At 36.1% G+C, this 17,177-nt stretch overlaps 2 protein-coding genes across 5 annotated transcripts; one reads left to right on the top strand and one right to left on the bottom strand.

The window, feature by feature from the left end:
• The first annotated feature begins 360 nt into the window (after window positions 1–360).
• LOC113773019 (protein DETOXIFICATION 16-like) lies at window positions 361–3,889 on the top strand. Of its 2 annotated transcripts, none has more exons than XM_027317532.1 (8): window positions 361–654; window positions 1,258–1,802; window positions 1,893–1,979; window positions 2,061–2,117; window positions 2,597–2,835; window positions 3,228–3,346; window positions 3,474–3,560; window positions 3,642–3,889. In XM_027317532.1, exons 1-8 carry the CDS (start codon window positions 487–489, stop codon window positions 3,696–3,698), a joined length of 1,359 nt encoding a protein of 452 aa, XP_027173333.1. In that variant the 5' UTR covers window positions 361–486; the 3' UTR covers window positions 3,699–3,889. The 2 variants fall into 2 exon arrangements, with proteins under 2 accessions (XP_027173333.1, XP_027173332.1); XM_027317531.1 differs by having other exon boundaries at window positions 362–753.
• Window positions 3,890–4,070: 181 nt separating this feature from the next.
• Window positions 4,071–10,648, bottom strand: LOC113775824 (AUGMIN subunit 8). 3 transcript variants are annotated; one of them, XM_027320844.1, is made up of 7 exons: window positions 10,527–10,648; window positions 7,368–8,825; window positions 6,976–7,095; window positions 6,318–6,434; window positions 6,155–6,244; window positions 5,470–5,577; window positions 4,071–4,432 (listed from the first exon to the last, which is right to left on the bottom strand). In XM_027320844.1, exons 2-7 carry the CDS (start codon window positions 8,682–8,684, stop codon window positions 4,352–4,354), a joined length of 1,833 nt encoding a protein of 610 aa, XP_027176645.1. In that variant the 5' UTR covers window positions 8,685–8,825; window positions 10,527–10,648; the 3' UTR covers window positions 4,071–4,351. The 3 variants fall into 3 exon arrangements, with proteins under 3 accessions (XP_027176645.1, XP_027176644.1, XP_027176646.1); XM_027320843.1 differs by lacking the exon at window positions 10,527–10,648 and adding an exon at window positions 8,928–9,296; XM_027320845.1 differs by lacking the exons at window positions 4,071–4,432; window positions 10,527–10,648 and adding an exon at window positions 8,928–9,297 and having other exon boundaries at window positions 5,492–5,577; window positions 6,318–6,409.
• Between the last annotated feature and the right edge of the window lie 6,529 nt (window positions 10,649–17,177).

Raw genomic sequence — 17,177 nt, 5'->3', positions numbered from 1 at the left:
ACATTTTTTACTCTCTCTTTGCTTGGTCAACCATCCTTTAGAGACGATAGTACCCTTCATATTTGGTGGCGCGTCTCACGAGATGAAGCTTCCCGTCATAGTTAACTGTTGGATTTGACAGAAGGGCCACTAATATGCTACTTTGTTAGATCGAGGGTCAAAAGTTTATCTTTAATTATTGGAGGGCCAAAACTTTACCTGAGTAAGAGTTAGAGGGCCATTGGGATTCTTTTCCCTTATTCATATGGTTATTTATCCTTCTAATTAACGGGAAATATCATATGTGGTCACGTAGGCGGTTGGCCACATAAATATTCTAAGTAACAGTAGCAACAACATCCGGCGCATGATAGTATTGCATTAATGAATTTACATAGACAATGATGTTAAGATCTCTTTCATTGACAACAATTCATAAATCTGAAGAGGGATGCTGAGTTCTTCACAATCTGATCCTTGTGAGAGAAGAGTTGAGAAAGGGGAAATATGGATGAGAAAAACATAAGCCATGGACTGGAATCCCCACTTATTCCAGTCTCATTAGGAGTTCAGGGATCCAGTACAAAGCATTCCGATTTCTTGGCAGAAGTGAAGAAGCTCTTGGCACTAGCAGGGCCTCTGATCTTGGTCAACTTCTTGATATTTGCTTTGCAGGTGATCGCCCTCATGTTTGTTGGCCACCTTGGAGAGCTAGCTCTTTCTGGTGCTTCTTTGGCTACTTCATTCGCTTCAGTAACTGGTTTCAGCTTGTTGGTAAGTGATAATATACTTGTTCTACAAGTAAAATCAGCCTTGATTTTTGAATTTTATTCGGTGTAATCAAGTTGTTTGAGGTTCAGTTTCACACCTGAAGCTTAATCGGTTTCAGGAGGACAATTTTTTTGGAATAATTTCCAAATTAACTCTGTTGTATTGCTGAGACAACAATTGTTACTTGATTTTTGCTGATGTTCTCATGTTGTTTAGGTATTTGAGATCTGATTTATCTCTGATAATTTGAAAATGCATCGATATTAGCAGCATCAAATCCAATTGTTGACAACGAAAAAAAAACTGTTTTTATGGTTGTGGAGAAATATTTAAAGGTAGATGCCAAGTATGAAACTCAAAACTGATATGCTTAGGAACTGCAGGCATAATACATTTACAAAAGCTAGTTGAAGACAAATGAGCCTCATGCTGTGCATATCTAAGTGTTTGATGAACTTCAAAATCATATTTTATATGCGATCATGGCTTACCTTTTTTTTTGGGTAGAATGGGATGTCTGGTGCATTGGACACATTCTGCGGTCAGTCCTATGGAGCAAAACACTATCGAATGCTGGGAATTCATATGCAGAGAGCTATGGTCGTCCTTTTACTTACCTGCATCCCTCTTACATGTATTTGGGCAAATACAGGGCGTATTCTTGCGTTTGTGGGGCAAGATCCTGAAATATCATTTGAAGCTGAAGTGTATGCCCGCTTTCTGATACCAGGCATCTTTGCTGTTGCGCTCCTATACTGCCAAATCCGATTTCTGCAAGCCCAAAATAATGTCTTTCCTATGATGTTTACTACTGGAATTATAACATTAGTTCATTTACTCATGTGTTGGCTTCTCGTATTTAAATCAGGCCTCGGAAGCAGAGGTGCTGCTCTGGCTAGCTCCGTTTCGTATTGGATCAATGTTTTGTTGTTAGCGTTGTATATTAGGTTATCTCCTTCCTGTAAAATGACTTGGACTGGATTTTCCAAGGAAGCATTTCATCATATCTGGAAATTTCTTACACTGGCAATTCCTTCTGCTATAATGACCTGGTAATTCTCTATTCCCCTTGTTGCATGCACGTCTCCTCCTAATTTCAACTCTTACCCATAGCAAATAAATCATATCATGCTGTGAAACAGCCTAGAGATTTGGTCATTTGAAATGATGGTTTTGCTGTCTGGTCTTCTTCCAAATCCAAAGCTAGAAACATCAGTTCTTTCCATCAGGTTAGTCCCTAAAAATTCCATTGAAATTTGATCAGCAATGAGTAAGCAACTTTTTTGGACTTACAAAGGTGTGCATTGCAGCCTTAACACATGTAGCATGATTTACATGATGCCGCTAGGACTTGGTGGTGCCATCAGGTGATTTAACTATTCTCTATCCCCGGGGGCCCCTCCCAACCATGGTTCAAAGAATCGGCCGAGTGGTCACCAGAGCGAGCTCTCGGTTGCGATACCGGGATGAGATGACTCTGAGATACATAGATTGCCGAAAACTTGGCCGAGAAGTCTTTGATAAGGATAGAAATGGCCGAGTCATACAGAGTCATCTCGAGTCAATTTAAATCCAACAAAAAAAGTGCATTTTACAGATTTTCTTTTACTAATTTTTTATTATTTTTGTTTAGCACATTGTTTTATATTATTCACAAATTTTAAAATATTAAATACTTCAAAATTTGCATCTTGTTGAGACCGCGACCGATATGCCGAGACCAGTGTGGAACGGTTCGAGCCGTAACCGTGACCTCGACTGAAACTTTGAACCATGCTCCCCACCCCCACACACACCCCTTAATAACTGTCTACTGAGTTTGGAAAGTTTGGTTCTTCTTCTTCAGTACAAGAGTCTCAAATGAACTCGGGGCTGGTAGGCCATATGAAGCTCGTTTAGCAGCATGCATTGGACTTTTGGTTGTTTTGACGGAAGGTGTTTTGGCATCAACATCCCTCATCCTTTTGCGCAAAGTATGGGGCTACTGCTATAGCACAGAAGAAAAGGTAGTGAGATATGTAGCAGATATGATGCTTTTGCTTGCAGGATCACATATTCTAGAGGGCATTCAAACCGTACTTTCAGGTCTGTCAATATCTCCATATAATAGTTCTAATGAAAGGTGTTTCGCAAGTCCATCTCTTGACATTAATTCTGATCTTAGAATGCAACTTATTAAAAAAAAAACCCCCCAAAATTTGTAGTTAACTAGACACCTTCATTGACACCAGAACTTCCAATTTTCTTTTCAGTCATGGAAATTTAGAGGTTTTAAGGGTAAAACTATGGTAAAACTAAACTTACAGAAGTGCAAGCAATATGAGTTTTTAATCTGCATGAATCTCTGTAAATTTCACTCTTTGTACATTCACATTTTTGTCATTTTCATCTCTAAGTCAAGGGCTAATATGGCTTTAGATCATATTCTCAAGGATAAAATGATCTTTTATCAAAGCTTCTATCCAAATGAATTCCAGGCACTGCAAGAGGATGTGGCTGGCAAAGGGTAGGTGCAATCATCAATTTGGGAGCTTATTATTTGTTGGGAATACCTTCTGCTATACTGTTAGCATTTGTCTATCATGTTGGAGGAAAGGTACACTTGGACTGCATTGCTTCCATTCCTCCACATTTCCTCTGTTCCACAACAACTTCCAATAAAGTACCTAGCCACAGGAAGCTAAATGACAAATAATCTTGTCTGATCATAATATGGTGCACAGGGGCTTTGGATTGGCATTATTGTGGCGCTTGCTGCACAAGCATCACTTCTTGGAATAATAACTGTGCGAATGAATTGGGAGAAAGAGGTAAAACAGTTTCTTCTGTAATTTTCTGCAATTTTGCTCAAGCGGTTCCAATATCTCTTTTTTATTTGGCCCCTTTTGTAGGCAAAGAAGGTTGCTGATAGGGTGTCTGGCAAAGTGAATCCCAGAGAAGCATCATAGTATGGAAAAAGGAAACAACGGATCAACTGATCTCAAAGAAAATCAAGAGCTTTGACATCCTAATTTTGTTAAATTTGCCTGTCTTGCAGGGCATGTAGCAGTTTTTAACCTTTTTTCAGAGTTCAATTTACAGCTACACTTTCTGTAACACATCTATTAGCCAACTTTCTGTGCATCTGGATTTTCACACATTCATGCGAACAAAAAGTCATACGATCCACTCGTTCATCCCAAGAATCACGAACCACGTTAGTGATAGAAAATAGTACGTGAAGGAAAAGAAAATTATATATCAGTACCTTCAGAGGCCAATATTATATAAGATGAGAGAAGAAGACGTATTATAGATGAACTGTTGAGAAAAATTCTCTCTAAATTTAACCCCTCTTCTTTGTTGCATTTTCATTCAATCACGAGACAAAAATTACATGAAAACTGATAGAGCAATTACAATTGCCCCTTCAGTAAAGAAGTAAAAATTGAAGAAAAAGATAATTACTAAATTACACAATTCTACCAGGGTTAAAAAGAAAAAAAGATGCCTACATAAATTATATATTTCATTTTACACTCTCTAATAGCTATGACGGCAGTATCACTTTCTTCCTTAAGAAAGTTGTTAGTGTTCCTTGTGGAAGCCTCCGTTGGTTTCCTTAATTCCCAGAGATCAATTGATCATTTATCCAAGCTTCTTTCAACTGTACAAGATGGGTTCTAAGGCTGTATTCCTCTACCTACATTAAGACCAACATTATAGATATCAACCCGTATGTTGTACAAGTATACTTAAAAGAGACCTTACAGAAGATATTCCGCAAACCAAGTTCTAAAAGAGAGAGAGAGAGAGGACCTGTTTACGTAATCTAGGGGATGATGTGGTGATCTCCAGAAACCAACATAAGGAAATTCAAAACATTCTTTCTAGATGGAGTTGAAAGGAAGAAACGAAAAGGGGAAGGGCAATGGAGATGGTAAACAATCAAACCATCATTTTGCGAAAAGGAATAAAGATCCTTATCCAGTGGGATACATCAGATTCTCAAAAATAATTAAGGCCATCGAAAAAACAGTTGCCAACATCAATCACCATGACATACCTTCATCTTCCAACTTGGTATAACTACCAAAACAGAAGTAATAACTAGAGAATAAGAAGAATACGGCTGTTGCAGCAGTTCATTATGTCATGAACCTTGTATGGCATCAGGACAAACAGGTCTTATGCAAACGCTTAACAAAAAATGTTCAGCCATCGCTCAAATGGCATTTTACACCTTAATCACGTGGGATTTTAAAAGAGACAGTAATGAATATGAAAACTCATCCTGATTAATACCTATTGGTTGATTTTCATGTATGAAGAACTAAATAACATCCTAGTTTCATCCTGAAACACTAAAAGTCAGTTTAATGATTCTCATTTACTTTATATCGATTTGTGGTTATGTGCATTCTTTTATCCCGTATCTCAGAAATAATAAGCTTAAAATGTCGTATGGCATGAATCTGCCATTTGATAAGGGACAATTATTCACAACACAAATAGTTTTTATGTACTTTGAAATGGTCCTCCAAGCTTCACAAGAGGTACAACTTTCATTCGGTCCACAAACTAAATGAGGAAGGTGTGGCAGAGGAAGAGCTGGCAAGGAGGTAAAAAATGGAAAAAGAAAGAGGGAATGGAAATTGGAGAAGAATGCAAAATGCACACTCAGTGTATATACGGACTCCACACTACAGCTAATAACATCACTTAGAAACTAGACTTTACCTGCATTGCAGATGTTGACGCAAAGAGAGCCTCACATAAATCAAGCATTGCTCTTTCTTGAGCTACCACGTCAGCAAGTTCAGAAACCAGGCAGTTCATTTCCTCCACCTGAATGGATAAAAGATGAAAGTTCAAGACTTAAGAGCATACCAGTTGTTTACATGACAGTATTGAATCAGATTGCAGAAGCAGCAATAAGATCAGATGTTTAAAAGCATATTTCTAATTAATCTATCTACATATGGTTGAGATTGCTTTTACATTTCTTTGTCAGAGCAATATGAGCCTATAACATGTTCTCATGGAATCTTCAAGAAGAAGACATGTCATCATGTACATCTTTGTCAAAACAAATTACACCTCATCACAGGATCCATCTTAATAATAAACAGCATGTAGCATCCCATTAAGCTATTCTCGAACAAATTTATCAAAAATAACCAACTCAAGGATTATGTGACTCAGAAAATCAAGGAAAAGGTCTGTTGCCAAGGTACTTAAATTTGTTATTGTTTTCAGGTGCTGTAACGTGAATTTATGCGATAAAGCTAATAATACCAGATGACCAATTAAATAAGGTCCAAACGGCCAAGGGAAATCCAGGAAATATGCAACTTTCCTAATGAAACCCAATACATTTTTGCCTTAAGAGCGATTAGCATCTACAAGCCTTGATGAAGAGTACCTGTGACAGTATAAGACATATGGAGGATCCCATTGCCTGCATTATATCCACTGCTGAGCAAACAGCTGCCTTGACAGTTTGGATATCTCCCTGTAAAATGTAGAACATGTTAACAATCATCTTCTAGTGAAATGAGCTTTAGTAACTCATGGGACCAACATACCCTTGCCCCTCCAGTGACTGGAAGGCGGAGAGTGCTTGCTTGCAGATCTGTGATAGCCTGGGATAACGATTCAGCATGATCCCTCTCAATTCCTGGCCACTCATCAAGGTAGGCCAGCTGAGATGTCAAAACTTACTTTTTAGCGTCAATTTACTAATCATTGAAAAGGATAATGAAACACCAATGATGAGTTGGGTATAAATGAAGAGATAACTTGAAGAACTTTGAGCATGATATATCTAAATTCCAGGCTTGGACGATGAAGTTCATGAACATTGTTATACTTTCATAATTCAAAATGCTTCAACTGCGAGCAAAACATAAGAATCAATTTGAAATAAATTGTCACTGTTATTAGGCAGGCCATGCAACTGCAAAGGCAAGTCTCTTGCAAAAAAATCATTTTCATTTACTTCTGCATCCTCATCAGCTATGCATAGCAAAACTCAATTACTGATGTTATGAACGTTTTAGTTGCATTATACTTGAGTCAATGACAACACTCAAAGCTTCTTTCCAGAAATTGTATATTTCATTTGCTTGATTCTAATTGATAAGCTTTCAAAGTGAAATAAATGATGGAAACCACATGGAAAGAGTCATTTAGACCCATGCACCAGAAACTAATGCAAGTTTCATTTTAAGGCATGATGAATACCTGTTCATTCAAAACTGCGTACAGCTTCAACTTCAATGTTAGCTGTTGCAGTTTTATTCTCTTTTTGATTACTGAATCTCGCAAATCTGACGTACTTCTCCAGACGCTATATAACGTTAGCTGCATCATCATGTTTCTCATCAGTGAAATCTATATTAGGTCAGAGTCCACATTTTAGCAGGTGACAATGCATTTTCCATGACAAAAGATATGGAAACCAACAAAAGGATTGATGTCCAACAAGCTGAATGTAGCATTATACACATGGAGATATAAGATGTTCATATTTGTGTTATTCAATGATAGCTATGTTGGATTTCTAACTTTAAATAGTATGTAACTTGACAGCACATATAAGGCATGTAAAGTTCCACAAATAAGAGAAGACAAACCTCAGCTTTTTCTTTTTGAGAACTCAGCACAGCATCTGCGGTAGCATTAGCATATCGCCACTGCAATTGTCTATTGTACAATAGCCGCAGTTGGTGAGCATCTTCAATGTAATTCACTGTCTTCTTTCCCTTTTTGATATCAGCAATGAAACTGAGAACAGAAGTTGGATTACTGGACTGTCTTGATGGGCTTGATGGTCTTGATCGTGATGGACTTGGCCCTCTTGATGGAACAGGACTCACTCTTTTCGCCCTGGATGGACTGACTCCTCGTGAAATAGTGGATGAGGTCACTGACGCTTTATTCGGTGATGGGGGACGAGAACTGTGAACAGGTAAAGACTGAGATCTAATTGCAGCGTTCATTAGCTTTGATCTTTCCAAAAAACTCGAAGAGACAGGCTTATGTAAGTGCAATGAATTATCATCAGCTGAGCAATCACCAATCACTTGTTTCCCACCTTCATCAGATGACACTGGTGCCAACAAGTTGCTGGCGGATTTTTGTAAAGGCTTAGTCATACCATCCAAGGACCATCTCCGTAAGGAAGGTACCCCAGATCCTGACTGTTGCAAAGATGAACTCCTACCGGCCTTGTCACCAAGATCAATACTTCTATTTACTGTATTTGCAGATAATTTTCCACCTGCTCTACTAGGCCATCTATGCTGCTCTACCAGTCGAGAATGCACACCTTCAACTGGTCTAAAATTCTCAGACTGATTAGCAGAATTCTTTCCTTTCAGTGGACTCCTTTTTCTCTCTGGTGTAGGCTTTCGTGAAGCAGGGGTTATTGTTTCACTCTGCTTATGTGCTACATTGGATGGTGGCCTCAGAGTCCGATCAGCAAGAGCATGATTAACTGGTTTTTCCCTCTTACTAATAGGCAGAGAAAAAGTATCAGACTGGAAAGAAACACTAAGACTCCTCATCGTAGACGGCCATAACGACTCAGGCAACTGATTGCCTGCTACCTTTCTTGATGCCAAAAGCACATCTGTCGATGTGTCCTGCACTGGTGTTGATGGAGACGGACTTGGTGGTGATGGTGGCGTTGAGGGCCGCTTTCTCTCAGCAGATATAGCTCTTTTTGGTACTGACACATTTGAATTTGTTGTTCTTGTGACAGTTGGGGAAGAGCAACGCCTTGGACCAGAAGATGCAACTGGAGTAGGTGACTTGTATCTAGAACTAACTTCTCTTGTTCGAGACCGGCGAGTGGTTCCATTATTCTTGTCTGCCGGAATCAATGGTGGTCTTGGGGTGTCCACTGTAAACTGTTTCTGTAATACTCGCTGTAATTCACATAAATCCATCCAAATTGTCCAAATTACGTCACATTGGAGCTCCCCTTCACAACAGAATCAAACATATCTTTGTAAAACTTTTATATACCCACATTGAACTCTCATGGTCTACTCCAATTTCTTTAAGAGACTATGCTTTACTCTGATAACCTGTCATACATCAATAGCTAAGAGTAAGATATCACAGATAGGAAAAAGAAGAAAAGAATAACGCGTGAGCAGAAAAAGGATAAAGAACTATCAAAAGTATACATCTTTACAGACGGTTGGATCTGAACAACTGAGAATTTCATAATCTCAGGGAATCAATGCAAAAGGGTATTCTGCAATTAACACTGGCAACCCAAAAACCAGGTAGATCAGACACAATCAAGCTTCACAAGAAGAACCCAAATGTGGGCTAGAATATACCACATTCAAAGATTCATTCAAATTTGAATTGTAAAGTCTTCTGAAGCATACAAGAAGAATGAAACAACAAAAGGATAATCCAACCCCCTCCCTTCAGGAATTGAAAAGAAGGTGTAATGAAGGTAGGAATATAGAAAGAAAAAGAAACGCAAAATTTGGATTTGATACATGCTATTATTGATTCTTAGTTCTTTCTTTCTTCCCTCCTCATTTCTTTTTCTTTTTTTCTTCCCTCCACTATTCTTTAATTTGTTTCTTTATTGATTTACCATTTCACTTTGGCCCCTCCACCTTTTGTCCCATCTCACGGGAGTGCCATGGTCCTTCTGGCTGGATATAAACAACACACACATACAGTTCTTTCTCTCTTCCTCTCTCACTTTTCTCTCTAAGCCCCTCTGGCCTGTTTCTATTTTACCCACTCAACTCCTTTTCATGAAAGGGAATTCGTTGGGACTGAAAGTTACAAGAATCTACTCTCTACCCCTCTCCCAACACTTACACCTACATCCCCCACACGGGCATCCATTCTAATGAGTGTCATTTCTGACTCTAAATACATTCATCCAAATTCTTGAAACTCTAAATTTCAAATAGAGAAAAAATACAGCAGTTTTTCTCATTCTAACCATGTCGTGGGTTTTTCTAAATTGCATCAAAGAATCAGCTTCTCCCCTTAATTTTAACTTAATTAGCATAGTTCTAAATCCAAAATACTAAAAAAACTCAAAAACTCAAAAATACAAAATTGGAATTTGTCTTTTTGCAGGGCATAATTCTAATAATAAAAAAATTAAATAATTAAAGACGCCGAATGGTATTGATAAATGATGAAGCATATAATTGCAGAGTAATGGGAACAGATACTGAGGACCACGTGCATGTGGAGATCATTGTCCATCCCCATAAATTTACTCTGCTATCATAAATACAACAAAGTGAATACGAAAAACAGAAAATATTCACTTAGTACAATTATTTATGAGAAAAATGAATAAACAATAGTTCAAGATTTGAAAATTTTCTTTTTTTTTTTTTACAGGTTCTGAGGTACAGTAACCGATGAAAATGTTTACAACAATTTAAACAATAATAATTTATTGGAAGTATTCGTCTGGGAATTGTCAGGTTTTGTTCCAAATTTTGACAACATCTGCTGCTTTCACGTATAATCTCCGTGAGCGAAGCTTCACGAAATACTTTAAAAAATGAACATAAGTTTTTATCAAAAGATTCATTTTTCGAATTTCGTATTATCACTAAATTCACTCTCGAAAAACACCCAAAAGGAAAAGAAAAAGGGACAAAATTTCGCTAGGAAACTTCGGATTCTAATATAATATCACAGTTTTCAGTTGACAAAAGTTTTCTACAAAATCAAAAAGCAAAAACCTAAGATAATAATAAATACACATAAAGATTAAAGAAATTCAATCTAACCGGTTATAGGACAATGAAATAGTCGGAAGCGGCAAAGATCGTTTGTCGGCAAGCCGTCGGAAGAAAATTTTCCGGCGAGAAAGATTGACAAGGGAAGAAGGTTATTGAATCAGCAGCGGGGAGATTTTTACAACTGAGATCAAAATTTATGGAGAGAGGGAAGGAAGAAGAGTTATTTTTAATTAGAATTGAAAATGAATAAATAGTTTTTTAAACGTTAATTCAAATTGAATAAAGAAATAAGAAAAAAAATACGAAAGAGGTGAAGTTTCAGTTAAAAGGACGTTGGAGTAGACCGAGGAACAGGACGACAACGACGACGTTATTTTCGCGCCACCTACTCTGCCGATTAGTCTTCTTTTTTTACTAATTTGCCATTTTGCTGAGTTGGCACTTGGGAGTTTCGTGTCATGGAGGGAACAGTTTTTTTTTTTTTTTTTTTTTTTTTTTTGGAGGAAATGGAGGGAGCAGTTAAGTGTAGGGAAGGAGTTACAGACACTAATCTAATTGCACAGCACTGGCAAATGTGAAAAATGCACTTTTTGTGCCTAATGTTAGGGGTGTGAACTAATTTTTTATCTCTAAAGTCTAAATCAAAACGTATTTCGTCTTCATAATTTCAGAATTTCGATTAGTTGAGGATAATTGAAGGACTACAAACTAATTTGGATGGAATATTATCGTATAACTCTCTCCTCAGTTGCGAATTGAACGAAAAGATTAAGAAGAAATGTAGCCATAGAGAAGAAAGGACTCCATTATGGACTCTGTTTGATAATCCAGTTCAGCACTTTAACTTAATGAACCCAGATTTTAACCTATTCAAATTATTTGATAACCAAAAATTAAACATTTGTATTAAAAAAGTGGCACTGAATTTTTTAGGCAAAATTTTTGCTTCTAAAATTAAGTGATAATCTATTCACTTATTACTGAATGTGATGTGCACTCAAATATATTAAATTTAATAATTAACAATTCAATAATTTAATGAATTCAGATTTCATATTTTAGTTGTTGGACTTCAGTTTTATCAAACACACCCATAGTCAAATAAAGTTGCAGCATTGGCATATTGAGACTATTCATAATTAAGAATTTCAAGATTTGTCAGTCCACAATCACATTATCTTTCACTCAATCAATTAGAGATGGCTTGTATGAGATTCATACATCTGCACTTTGTTGATTCATTAACTTTGCTGTTAAAAATAAATGTAGCAGAATCAGTAGCACATTGTTCTCTCAACAACTAAGATTGATGTGATTAATGACTTCACTGGTATACTAAAAAGGTTCCAGGAACGAAATTACTTAAATTCACATTTTAAGAGCTAAAATCAAATTTTGGTAAATTTCAACAATTTATCTAAAGAAAATAGTATAGTTTTATTATTTGTTGTTGGAGCATTGAATGTGACGAGTTATGGTAGATCACATGAAATTGTATGAAAATCTTTCTTAGCATTCCATGTGAAATGAAATTGTAACAAAAATAGTTTAAAATGGTGTTGAGGAAGAGGTTTGCCTTGGCTTTTTAAGTTCAACCATCATGAGTTGCTATTGATGATCATCATTTTTGTTTAGAAATCTCAATTATTTCAAGGTCCACAACTCCACAATGAGGATCATAACCTTAATTGACTGCCTAGCCTCGCTTGCCTTTAATTCTTGCATTAAAGCTTCAACTCAGTTAGGAGTAGCTAGGACTGGTCCATATCAGGCAGGGGAAAAAGAATTTGTTCTGCGCAGGTTTTCTTCTCCACTTCCCATGCTTTTATTGCAGCAAATGCATTGAAAAACATTGTTAGATTTTTTAGGCAGTAGGATGATGATATTATATATAACATTGGTTAAATATCTGGTATAAAATTTTTTACAATAAAATTTTTTCGTGCATACCAACTAAATTCAAAATATATCATAGGGCTATCAACATCTTTGTGAAGATGTAGTTATTTTAATTGTCTTCCTTTTGTAGAGTGGAGAACCCTCCTATTCAACCCAAGTTTTCCTCCTCAAACATGTTATATAACTCCCTTTTACTAATGATTTTGATCAGGCAACAAATTCAATGGTTAAGTTTGATTGGTTCTAAAGTGGCTTCAATTTCTTGTGCAACCTCAGTGAACTCAATGGCCTAGTCTAACTTGCAACATTCTTGCATCATTCTGTTGTTTGTCTTGTAAGAATAAAGTTAAATGTCTCATTTATATCATATTGAAATTAGAGAAAAAAGGGCCCTCTCCACAAATTTTCTTACTATAACTGAATTTTCTAGTTGTACAAAAAAGGTCAAATAGCAAACTTTTTTTTTTTTTAAATTTTTCATGGGATTTAAGAAGCAAAGCGAGTGAAGAGAGATTAAATCCATTACCGCAACGTCCTGTGATCTCAATTTTAACTACTAAATCAAAACTTCTTATGCAATATCGCGAACTTGATAAACTTCCATTTATAGATGATTCAATTTCTCTACCTTTTTATGGGTGAGGGGCAGAGTTGGAGCAATTGATTACAGATGAAATCTAAGGTCCCGTTCGGGTCTTTGAGGGATAAGACATCATATTTGTAAAGGAAAAACGTTTTTTTTTCCTTTTTTTTCTTTGTACAGTTAATTATGAACTAAAATAAAGCTCGAAATTAATGAAATTATACTCATCACAGATAACCAAGGCCATTAGAATATAGTTGGTGTATAACAATTCAACAACATTTTTCTTGCCCTTTTGCCTACACATTATTTCTTTAAAGTTAATAAACACTTTCTTTCTTTTTTTTCTACAATAACTTCGTTCTTTTATTCAGGAAATTCCATGTCAATTCCAATCAGGTCACATAGAAAAGAAGAACAACTAGGTCAGTGATGTCTAAAGAATAGTTTAAAAAAATGACAGGAAAACTTTTGAATTCTTTGAAAAGGAAGCAAACGCATGCTTTAATTTAATCTGCTGGCGCGGGAGCTCTGGGAGGAATGAATAGGGAGCTGGAGAAACCAATTGTAAATGGCGAGAAAGCGATACACTAAGTATTCTAATGATCATACCTTTTGACCTGCATCATTTTTTTTATAACTACTTAATTTATAATGCAATCTTTGTTCAACTCATGATTACTATACAGCTTGCGGGCAGCTTTCAAAAAGGTGTACTAATGTGGAAAAATTCCTATGGAAGTTGACTTGGTGTTGGGCTGCACCAACGTTACACATCAAGAACTAGTATACTGTGAAATGGAAAAATTAATCTGCCTTCGGTATTTCAGTAAAGGAAAATCCTACATTAAACAACGTCTAAAAGATAGCCTGCTTATGACTGTCGTTGTCGTCTCGAGACGTCACGTCCCCTTGGACTCGTCGACCTCGTGTGACGCCGGTGTCGGTGAGGAATGCGCCCCCACGAGGTTGGTCCAGTGATAATAGCGATCCTTTGGGACACAAAGGTCCGAAATCGAAACTGCTCTCTGGAGAATCCTGTGACTTGTCCGAGTAAACATTGTGTGGGACTGTGACGTTGCCCCTCGGTTTGGTGTGTCGGTTCGAGTTTAAAGGGTTTGACTCGGGGCATGTTTTGAGTTACCAAAAAAAAGATAGCCTGCTTTATTATATGATTTTTAAAAATTTTTATATTTATATCTATGCCTAGAGGTATCATGCTTTTAAAATTACTTTTAATAATCCATATCATGATATAATTTTTAGAAATTTTTATATTTGTGTCTATGCTCAGAGATATCATATTTTTAAAATCGCTTTTCATGGGTGAATTATTCAGCAAATTTGATTTTAATTACCACTTACGTAATTTTGATTGTATCCAATCGAAGTCACCACTAGAAGCATGAAGAGTTGTCCTTTTCGACTTTATGTCATCATGTATTGTTCTTCTTTATTTATGTAACACCAGACTTTTTCCACGCAAAAAAAAAAATTCTTGCATCCAACTACAGATTACATACGTTAGTCAATAATGGCCAGCCAGGCCTGCCTTAACTACTTTTCTCTTGATAACTAAATCCGTTTAATCTTGAAAGCCTTGTATAGAATGACGACAAATCTGGGTAACAAAGTTATACCATGTCTTTCCATGTCGACGCAATAATTCGTGCAATCAGGTCAATATTCAAGAAGAACTTGGAGTTTTGTATTGATACACTGTTGCAGATTCCAGAGAAACTGTGCAGAAACGTGGGCAATATAGTTGGTCAACTCTGTGGCTCCCATGTTGTATTATTAATGTTTACGAGAGTAAAAACCTAATCTGTACACTATCGCGGTTTTAATTTTAAAAATAAAAAGAAAAAGAAAAGTCCATGCAGGTGCCCTTTTGGCTTACGGACTTTAATAGTTGTTGACCTCTGGTAGAAATGTGGGACTTCTTTTTTGAGTCATTTAAGGTTACATCTGGTTTATTTAGTACTGTGGTGCAGTCTTTGCAGAACTAAACTAAAACCATTCAAAATAAGGACTATTCTGAGTTTAACAACTCTAGGGTTGTTAGGAAACTGAGATTTGCAAGCATCTACATCAAAATCAATGTGTTTCTTTTGAGCGTAATCAAGCTAAGAACAAGGTATTTCAGAAAAAAAAAAGTTGTAAATCTTGATGATGGAACATATGATTGTGGTATCTAGATGTTTTTTTTTTTAAAAATAAATGAAAAATTTTGAATTCAGAAATCTCTCCCTCCTTATCATTCAACTCAATCCTCCCTCAGCGTCGTCTGGATGTTCTTGTTCCATTTCATCGCTGCATCCTGTTTCTGTTTCTGGGCTATTTTTCCTTTTACCGTAAACCCAACTACACTACGTCCACCACCGGTGATGTGGATTGGAAGACTTTTAAGTTTTGCTCTGATAAATCACATTGCTTTTGCCATACATTCCCAACCGGCCTTATTATTTTTCTTGCATAAATCCTCTAATAATCCACAATTGCTGAACTAAAATGCCGTAGATCAAAATTTGCAAGCAATATTTTATCAACTAATTAAGGATTGTTAACTCTTTTAGTTCTATTTTTATTTTAATGATGTCAAAAGGCATACATAAACGAAACAAAAGAAAATTAAAAAAGCGCTTTGAAACAACTTTTATTATGTAAAGATTGAAATTTTAATTACTTAGTCGAAGCAAATCCAGCCCTTATGTGCATTTTATTGACTAATATACAATTGGAGGATTATCAACAGTAATTTATGAACCGCCATTTTTGTAATCGTAAAATGGCATATGGGGTATTATGTTAAGCTAATTAAGAATGGAAAAGCCATGGATAAAGTCATGTGCTTGAACTTCTTAGCCAAAAATGGTGATCATGTATAATCAATTTGGTACAGTCCCCTTGATCATGTCCTTAATCTTTTCCTTTATACTTTATTCCTACAAGAAGAATTAATTATTATGTTCCTCTTGTCGCATTTTATGGCTTAACACATGATTATGTCTCAAACTTTTTCCGTGAATACAATCAATAATTTCACAAATATTGCTCATGGAGAATATTTTTGCCACTAGTACTCAAGTAGTGTGGTTGATTCTTCATGATCATATAGTACTTTTATTAAATTAGTTTAAAGGACTATGCAGTTCACTCAATAAATAGGAACACAGTTGGCTGATAAAATAATATAAAACCTGACGTGTATGCATTTTTTTTTTTTTGATAATATGTTTAATTACTCTTAGTAAGTACCTTTTTTTCCATGATTAATGTAGTAAAATTCAGCCAAGAAACGATGATAATTTCCTGGTCATCATTTCATAAATACGTACTATATAGGCAGTCGATTTTAGCCTGATAATTAATATCTGTCGTCAATGGCTTTCGAGGAGTATCGTCTGGATACTTCTTCGGGGAATACTCAATTTCAGAGGATTTCATGCTCTTCAAAATGGACTTTTTTTATTTTATAACGTACTCCCGATTAAGCAGATAATAATCCTAATTGTTAGAACTGGATTTTAGTCCCCGAAGAGGAGAAGGATTGCTCCAAAATCGTTCAACTGGCAATGGATCCTTTGAACAATTTCTTTTTTCTTGTTGGTTCGATTTAGAGTCTAAGCCTTAGTAAAGGGAGTGAAAGGGAAAAAGTTAGATAGTCGATTCAAGAGTTTCACGGTTAGCTAGCTATATCTTTATCCAGCTGAGTTGGATTTTAAGACTTTTTGAACGATATTTAATTTTTTTTGTTTTAAATTCATTTAGATAGTGGTAAATAATCTTGTATGAAAAACTAATTTTAATTTTTCCTTCACTTCCCTTTCTTGCACTTCACCTTACCACACAACTATCTTTCAGACATAGCCTTAGTGCTTTCCATGAATTTTAGTTTTTTCTTTTCTTCTTTTGGTGGAGGGGCAGCCCATGCCACTACCACTTGTGCTGCTGGTTCGAAGTCTTGTGATTTTTAGTTCCTATGTTATGTCAAACAAAATAGTGTCCCACATTAATGAATGTGTATACAATACATATATATATATATTACAACATTTTAGGTTTTGAGGCTCTTTCCATCCATGCAATAGCTGAAGGAGACCCAACATCAAGCTCTTCTCATTATGTGTTGAGACCCACAGTTTGTTGCGGCAGTTTACAACTTCACCTTTTTGTTGAATATTTCAATACGTTAATGATCAGAATCAAAAAGTTTT

The sequence above is a fragment of the Coffea eugenioides genome, chromosome 6 (assembly GCF_003713205.1).
Source record: "Coffea eugenioides isolate CCC68of chromosome 6, Ceug_1.0, whole genome shotgun sequence".
NCBI lineage: Eukaryota > Viridiplantae > Streptophyta > Magnoliopsida > Gentianales > Rubiaceae > Coffea > Coffea eugenioides.
This window is presented reverse-complemented; position numbering and strand designations above follow the sequence as displayed.